We start from the raw sequence: 8,881 nt of genomic DNA on the forward strand, positions 1-8,881 counted from the left end.
CTCCGGCTGAAGCGTTCCCATTAACACGGCAATGAACTCTCTGGCTCTGGGGTCTGGCTCGTTTCTCGCCATGCCTGTACTAGCCAGCCAGCGGGGCGGTTATGGCATCCCCAACCACCAGCCCGGCTCCCGCCGGCCTCAGGCACCGGGGACACGGTCACACGCAGCTCCAGCACTCGCACCGGTCTCCCAACGCCTACCTGTACGTCACCTACGGCATCAGTGGCACGCAGCAAACTGCAGCATCCTGTGCCGCACTTTTATAAACATAGAGCAAACCAAATTAAATAAACGTTGTTTTAAACACGCTAAATACTAAACAGGAAATCACCCCCCTGGCAGGACTTCTATGTTATAGGCAATGGCACATATGGCAAACCCTGTCCCTGCTGCCGAGCTCTGGCAACCCGTTTGACACGAGGTTTATTCCAGCCAGATTCACTTTTAATGCACTTTTTAAAGCACCATACTCCTGCGTGGAGGGTTTTGGCACAGAGCTGCCATAAGGAAAAACCCCTCACTCTGGCTGACAGAGACCCAGCTTTGGAGAGCCCCGGCTCTTGCGGCGCCTGCGGCACTGCAGCTGCACCGGGGCGAGCAGAGAGGCACGCCACAGCACCGGCACCCAAAAACCAGCTCCCTCGGACTCAGCGGGGGGAACAGAAGTTCTACGAGTCAGAGGTGCCATCAGCGTGCCGTCCCTAACGAGCCTGAGCTCTGCTTGTGAAAGCCTGCCTTCCCTTTTTGCTAAATATAGCGCGCATTAAAGTACGCTGTTCGGTCCTTAGAGGGGAGGGTCGCCTGCCTGCTGGGCACAGCTGAGACAGAGACAAACGGAAAGATTTAGTGCGTTACAGAAATCATTGGGGGGGGAATTATTACCAAAAATATATACAGAAAATATCACAGGGACCGCAGCTGGCGGTGCTGGCGGCGGGGGGCACCGGGGGGGCTGCTCCCCGCCAGGACACCCCCCTACCCCCATTAGCAGCAGCTCCACAACAGCCCTCTGCGTTCAACAACAGATTAGCTAATTAATTACATTACCTTCAGTAACTGCAGCTTGGTCTCGAGCTCCATTTTCCGCAGAAACATGGCCCCGTTGACAGTCTCTAACCTGTAACGACCAGGCGACGTTGGCACCGGCTCAGCACCACCGCACCCCCGGGGATCTCTGCCCCATGGACAGTGCGGGGCTGCGAGAAGCTCTCTTGGCTTCCAGCGGGGGAGAGGGTTCAGCTAAAAACCATTTGGAGGAGGGACACCTACCTTAAATAATTCCCTGAAGACTTTATCAAGTCTACTATTTGCTTGTGACTAAACCCATCAGTGTTCACGCCGTTGATACTGGCGAGGATGTCGCCTGTTAGAGACAGAGAGGCGAAAATGAGCATCTGCAGCGCACGCACACCTTCCGCATGCTCTACAATAAAACTAACCCAGAGAAAAGCAAAATAAGGCCACCCACAGCAGGAACAAAACATGAATAGTTACCCATCTGAAGGCCAGAAAGATGGGCAGGACTTTCTTCTTGGATTTTGCAGACGCAAGTGCATACCTCCAGGGAGTTATCATTTTGGTGCGCAAATCTAACAGTCTGCGAATACCAAAGTGACAGTGTTACCGATATTAAAGCCGCGAAAACAACTTAAAAATTAATAGTCTTCTTACACATTTTTAAAATGAGAAGGCTGTGGTGAGCAGGGTGTGTTATCATACAAGTGAGAACATCAAAATGATATAACCTGATAATTAGACATTGCATTCTGACGACAGAGAACTGCAGACACCCGCCTGGATGTTGCTTTTGCAAAAACTAGTTTTGAAGCAAGTTGGTCACTCTTTTATCAAAAACTCAACAACTTCAGCCAAGAATATCTGTTAGATAGGGATGCAGGTTGCTCTCTGGAAGGCGGTTCCACGTTCCCAGCCCGGCAGGGTGTGACTCGAGGGACTGACCCCTACTCATGGGAAGGCGGTGGGAAGGCATGGGGCTGCCAGGTAGGTCGGCTCCCAGTGAGAACTGAGAAGCAAGGAGGCTTGGACCTACTTTTGCTCTTTTGGTCTCTTAAACTCATTACCCACGCATGTCCCCACACCCCCTAAAAAGTGCTTTTTATTCTTGACTTACACATCAAGTAATTCTAAGTGCAAATCCATCCTGTGATTATCAGTGCTGACGCGTATTTAGAAAAATGCAAAAGAAGGCGATGCAGCCCGACCAGATCTTGAACTGACAGGAAACGTCTTCTTGGTTACATGCAAATGTCAGTATTTAGCCACATCTTCCTACCAGAATTTAAGACTGAAGCTGAACTTCCTGAAAGCCTATGACAGACACATCTAACCCAGATACAAGAAGTCGTGTTAGATTCCCAAGTTTCTCAGTCAGTGTGGAACAAATAGCGATGAAGACCAGGTGAGTTCAGGGCTTATTTGGCCAAATCATACCAAGGCAGTGATTTCAGCCAGCAGTAGACCAACAGTAAAACTTCTGGCTAAACTCAGAGCACCAAGTGACACATGAGGGTCTTGGAGGACATGCCACAGCAGGTCACACATGACCTTTTATTTATTTTTATTTTTTTTTACCTATTCCAGAGTGGTAGGTCTCTCGTACCAACCCAAAAGATTGGGCCAGCTTGAGCAATACAAGCTGGACAAGCAGGATGGGATTCATCACACCTAACTGGAGCCATCTGGACAGAGGTGTCTCAAAGTCCTCACCAGAGGCACCAGGAGAGGTGGACATCTCCAGTGTGTGACTGGCGGCTCCAAGAGAAGTGCTCCAACCAAGAGGGTGGACTTCCCTCTCCTGTACCTTCTTCTCTTCACAGACTGTGGGAGACGGCTGGGCCATGGCTTTGGAGGTGACACCTAGCTTTTAGGTGGCTGCAGCGAAAGCAGAGACGTGCTACCAGAGCATCTGCTCTGCAAACACCTAGGGACTTCAGGAGCCACACAGCGTCCGTCTCGCCCCCAGGCTCTGGTCTGCCAATGGGAAGTAGGAGAAGCAGCGGTAACACGCAAGAAGCTCTGGCATTCGGCCATCACTGAAGTTCTCATGAGCTCCCTGCAGATGGAAGACCTAGAGTTTCACATCATCTTATTCTGGTTTGCCTAAATTTGACTTGTAGTAATGAAATTACAGCTTCTAAATAATGGTTTATCCTTAGTATCAGACAGATGCTGCCTTTCTATAGCCTGGACTTTCTAGTGAAGCGCTCATGCTAAATGTGCTTTCAGGAAGAAAATGTGTCAAGAACAATTATTTTTAATCAGAGTGTCACATATAATGAAAATCTGCACTGACAATTTATACAAAAGCCCAATAATTGACTCAATTATCCTCCCTTCTGAAAGCTCTCCAGTGTTCACGAGCTGAAGGCTTACACACTCATTAGTCACAGAACCAAATTTGAAAAAGTTAAGCTTTTCCTAATACACTAATTTCACTGAAAATACTATTTTCCCTTTGTGCACAGATACAGGGAAGCACTTTGAAGATGCCCCACCACTGCGGTAATGGAACAGCGGGGCGACGAGGGAGGGTCTGGTGGGCACGGGCTCACGGGTCCCGCCGGCAGGCACAGCTCTGCGGTATTGCCACAACCCGCTGCACCTAAAACGATACCCATTTATTCCTGGATTATTTTTTATTTTTAACTGGGATTTTAGCAGGCCTACTTACCTTTCGAACAAAAAATCTACAGAACAAAAATCTCCCATTAGCCATACTCCTGATAAGATTCTGGTTTTCCTATTTGATCATTTACTGACTTCTACATCTATCAGAATTTCTTCCTGTATGATTTAGCCCCCAAAAAGTCATGCTGTATTTACTAAAAAACATACCAATACTGTAGACCTACTTCAAAAATACCTATGTCTCTATACATGTTAAAGGAGGTAGTAAAATGCTAGTATAAGGTTTTTTTTGGACACACGAGTTTTTTCATCTCTCTCTTTTTGTATGAAAATAGTCTCATACACAAGTCTCCCAAAAAATATTCACTTACGGAGGTAAGAAAGCACTGCCATTGCTTCATATCTGGATTTGGATGAGATTCCTCCTACATTTAATGCTCCAACTTGCAAGAAGACCAGAAACTCTCATGTGTGACCTTCCCTATGAAAAAGTCCTTGGAAGCGCATCCTAGTTCTGTATCATTCCTGTAAGCTCTTCGAATTTCACCAGGAGCTGACAGACCTCCTTTGCTGCTCTATGCTGTCTTAACCTAATTTTGAGGATGTGACACTTAAGAGGCTGCACCATATTTTATTTTTAAGTGAATCAACTTGTCATTTATTCCTACCTGGATTTCAAACCCAAACGTCTCTTTATCTTCTTTCAATATAGCAACGAGGTGTCTGCAAGAAGAATACACAGAATTCCATATGAGTGCCGGGGTGCCACGCTTCGTGCACTCTGTATTTTGAACCGAAACGCTTGTGTCCCCGTCACTGCCGGTCCCTGTGCCAGCAGGGTGCCAGCGCGCCTTCCCTCAGACCTTGCAGCAGTGGTGCCTGCTCTTTCCTTCTACAAACTAAACGTCACCATGTCACCCGCACGTCCCAGGTGTTGGGTACCACTCTCTGCCTGGAATCCTTATCCCACTAGGGCTGACAAACAGGAAGACTCCCAGGACATGTTTCACGCAGAATAAGTAACTAACAGTGATTATAGAAGAATATGTTCATACCTTTGTGGCATGGATGAGTCACCCAAGGAGCTGGATCTGGTTAAGGCAAGCTGCAACCAGAAGTTGGAGTGGAAAAGGGTCAGTAGGTTAATGGTTCTTTGAGGTACATGGCTAAAATCAGGTGTTTAGAGAAAAACTAAAACAGTTGGTGGCATCCCCCCGCCAGCCTCGCCAACGCAGCTTCTCCCTCAGTCAAATGACAACTTGAACTTTCGGAACAAGAGGAAAGGCAGTGAGGTGCAGGATGCGAGCCAGCTCGTCATCACGTTCTGAACCCCCTCTCAGCTGCTGAGGGCGGCTCAGCTGGGCACAGGCAGAGGGTCACCAGCCAACAGCAACGACGTCCAGGTGCCCCAACCGCTCCCTGCAAACCATGGAGAAGGTGCTCCCTCCCGCCCAAAGAGTCTTCCTACAGTTCCTTTCCAAGTGAGATAGAGAGGAATTTTACACAGTAACAGGTCTGGTATCAACCCCCGTGGAGGAGGTTTATCTGGTGTTGCTGCAAGATGAGGTCTCAACTGCGACACGTTCTGGAGTGAAGGATGGCATTAACCTGCAGGAGCTGGTTGTTGATGAAATTCATGTTTATTTTTATTATGTTGGAAATCAAGCCCTGCAAAACTGGTTACACATCAGCTTTTTCATTTTTTCAAACCTTTTAAATATAAAATTGAATATTTCCAAAATAAAAAAAAAAATTAAAAAAAAGGGTACTCAGTACATCATAATATTGTTTCAGTTGTTCACCTCCAGAGAATGTCTGGGCGTCCTCTCTGGGGGACAGTAATGTAGTACCTGTTCCAACTTTATTAGAAAAAGTTGGCCACTGCCATCTATTCAGTCTTGCGTGCGATGGGTTAAAACTGAGAGCTGAGCTACCACCAGCCAATATGAAGTGAAGAACCACAAGGCTTTGTTTGCGCAGGGGTGATAATTTGACACCTTCACGATTAGCTTTGAGAAGCTCACCAACACCTACTTTGGAGGGGGAGAGAGGGCTGGAACCAGAAGAAACTTGGCTGGGAGACCCCTGTAGCAATGCCAGTTGGAAGTGCTGTGGCAGGAGAGCGCTGTTTAGGGTGATAGAGGATGCTGTGAACAGGCATAAGAACAAGTGGAAAAATTCACGTATCCCAAGAAAAAATTTCTGATGGCAAAAGTGCTTGGAGCAAGGAACTCTTCCCCAAACTGCTGGAGCTGTAATTTCTGAGGACAGTAGAAATGGGAAAGATAAGAGGAAGGACCACTCAAGAATAACCCTGCATCTGATAGAGCATCGGAGATGGACCTCCCACTGGTCCTTCCAATGTCTACAACCCTCTAGTCTTATTTTGCATGATTAAAAAAAAAACCAAAAAACAAACAAAACTACTTGCGTTTTCGAATAATGGAAGGAATATTCCTCCTTTGCGGATCGCCATGCTTTACTGCAGCACGGTGTGGGGATGAGGGGCCGGGGGGGCCGCGGCTCAGCGTGTGGCCGCCCCATGCCACCGCCTGGGCTGGGCTGCTCCGTCCTCGGGGTGCGCAGGCACGTGTGCTCTTGTGCAAGGACGAGGGGCTGACGGGCACACAGCACCGGGGCACCTCTCCAACAGTGCGGACCCTTCAAAATGCTGAAATGGGTGAGGGTCCAAGATTTTGAAGGCCAGGGATTGCCGTCATCCCCGTCAATGCTGTAACTATTACCTATACAGTGCCCAAATCACGTCTCTGTTACGCTAAGAACTCACTTTTCTTTTGTACCTTTCCCTTAAAAATCTGTGGGCATTTATAAACTTAATGCCTGTCAGAAAAGGCAGAAAGAACATCTAAATTGAGGTAACTGCAGGCAGTTATCTCTGCAGTTTCTTGTGGTAGCTGCATAGCATTTCGGAGCCGAGGCACACACCATCATGGCAACGGGCACCCAGGAGCCCCGCTTCAGGCCGGGGAGACCTGTGCCTGAAGAGGTCTCTGGAAGAAGCCAGGATCAGTGTTGAATGCTGATTCTTCCCATAAAAATGACCTCTCAATAAGGAATTACAGTGCCACTGAAATGTTTGTAGTCAGTATAGCCAAACGTCTCGGGCTTCAGCAGCACAAAGCGATGCCTCAGCGTGACCACCTGTAGAAACACCCCACTTTATAAGCACGCAGTTACTTGGGGAGAGCGAGGAGAGGAGGCAGAGCCCCCACGTACAACGATGGACCGCAGCCCATGCGAAGGAGCCGGCGGCCGGTGGACCCCATGGCTGATTGCCCCCGCAGCCCCACAGCACGCGGTGCGGTCGGTCCTTGGGCCCGACGCCTGGGCTGTAATCCACCGCTAGCGACTGCGGCCACGTCACAGCCGCTGCCGCCAGCCTCCCCCGGCTCCATCACGGCCATGGGCGCCAGCTGCCACCCGGCAGCAGCGGCCCCATGATGAGTCTGGCTCCGGCTCTCCTTTACCTCCCCTCGCTCGTGCAAAGGAGAGGGTTAAGTGCGTTTCCGTACCACACAAAGCCTCAAGTGCACGGATGTTATGTACCGGTTTTCTGAGAGCACCTTCAGATTATAACGCGCCTCAAACATTTTATCTTTAGGCTTCTTCGCGCTAGACAAGGACCAAAGCTGGAATGGCTCCGCTGGCAATTTACAGCAAGAGGCAGGGAGAGTTTTGTGGGAACCCAGCTGCACACAGCAGAAATGTGCGGTGCGGTCTGTGCTGGGGAAGAGCCCGGACGAGAGGCACAGCCCAACCAGCCCCAGCAGCCCGAGCGAAATACTCCAAAATCCAGACGGAAATAACTCGTGGTGGGTGCTTTCTGTCAGCATTGCAGAACAGAGGAGAGTCCCGCCCGGCCGCGATACTGAAGTGAATGCGAGTTTAAAGGAACGCCCGGAGGGTGAGAGCCTCTCCTGACTCGCAGCGCTGCCGCAAATGGAGAAGACAGGCAGCCGGGGCAGGACACGACTGCGAAAGCGCTCCACGCGCCCAAGTCCCCGCAGGCAGAACACCTCTTCGCTCGCTCCCCTCCGGACCCTCCCACGCTGCCGCTGCTGCAAAGATTTCATTGCAGCCCCAAAAGCGGCGAGGCTAAAGGTGTCCGGCGGTAATCCTTCCAGCGCCCGATGTCGGGAGCCGCAGTGAACCTGTGCGGCCACTCGGGGACACCCGGCCGGTCCCGCTCACCCCCGCAAACACCAGCAGCAGCCATCAGCCTGCCGGAGCACCGGAGCGACGCCGTACCTGCTTGCGCCCGCGGGGCAGCGTCCCCACCGTGTTGGCCAGGTGCTGGATCCTCCTGCTGTCCATGGGCAGGGCCGGCTCCCCGCCGGCAGCGCTGGCTGGGCTGGCACCGAAGCCCACGAAGTTGGCGTTGTGGTTCTGCTGAATGAGCCTCCTGAGAGCCATGCCGGTGGAAGAGCATTTAAAATGGCATTGCTAAATGCTGCGGCGCGGCTGAGGGAACTAAAAGGCGGTCGCCCCTCCGCGCGATCAAAACGCCGGAGACCGGAAAGCCAGCCACGTGAGCTGTGGTTTAGGTGCACGTCGCATAAATCTCTTCCAGCAGATCACCGGGGCCCTCGGTATGTGTTGTGCTCACAGGAGAGCTAAGAATTAGGCTTGGTAATTAAAGAAATCTGCTTTTTTTATTTTTTTTTCCAGTCCTGCACACAACAATTCTCACTGAACAGCTGCTTCTCTCTGCAGTAGTTTGTCCTTCAAGCACTACTTGCTTGGGACACTTCCTAACTTCAACTTGTTCATTCTCTCACTCGCTCAGCATCCCCTGCCTTGCTCAAATTACCTTTTGGCAAAGACAGGAAAAGAATGCTTTCTTTGGAAAACGGTGTCAGTGCGTGACTCTCCGGGCAGAGGGAGGGAAGCAGGAGCGGAGGCCGCGGGCTGGGAGTGGGAGCGGGAGCCGCAGAGATGGCAGAGCAAGGGCAGAGCGATGGGCTTCGGTAGGGAGCAGTGGCTCACCCAGCAAAGCGGGTTTGGGCACACGCAGCCGTGCAGATGGAAGGGCAGTTGCACTGGAAGGGCCACGAGGGGCTGCCTCGGCAGGGCGAGGGGCAGACACGGCGCCAGGGAGAGCCCTGGCCCAGCGCTGTCCTTGCACCTTCCCTGCCAGGGAAGCGGCAGGCAGCCACGGCGTGCCCGGCCGGGCACCACACACCGAGCACACCCGCCCGGGCAGAGGGGTGGT

At 51.1% G+C, this 8,881-nt stretch overlaps 1 protein-coding gene across 1 annotated transcript in view; it reads right to left on the reverse strand.

Annotated features, from left to right (window-relative positions):
* Window positions 1-8,124, reverse strand: part of CYTIP (cytohesin 1 interacting protein) — a 14,351-nt gene extending 6,227 nt beyond the window's left edge. Inside the window, exons 1-6 of the mRNA XM_009885456.1 lie at window positions 7,918-8,124; window positions 4,704-4,753; window positions 4,317-4,371; window positions 1,495-1,597; window positions 1,270-1,363; window positions 1,048-1,117 (exon numbers count right to left, since the gene is read on the reverse strand). Coding sequence (XP_009883758.1) covers window positions 1,048-1,117; window positions 1,270-1,363; window positions 1,495-1,597; window positions 4,317-4,371; window positions 4,704-4,753; window positions 7,918-8,082 — 537 coding nt within the window. The 5' untranslated portion in view covers window positions 8,083-8,124. The remainder of the gene's footprint in view (window positions 1-1,047; window positions 1,118-1,269; window positions 1,364-1,494; window positions 1,598-4,316; window positions 4,372-4,703; window positions 4,754-7,917) is intronic.
* Between the last annotated feature and the right edge of the window lie 757 nt (window positions 8,125-8,881).

Source organism: Charadrius vociferus, unplaced genomic scaffold (genome assembly GCF_000708025.1).
Source record: "Charadrius vociferus isolate BGI_N301 unplaced genomic scaffold, ASM70802v2 scaffold404, whole genome shotgun sequence".
NCBI lineage: Eukaryota > Metazoa > Chordata > Aves > Charadriiformes > Charadriidae > Charadrius > Charadrius vociferus.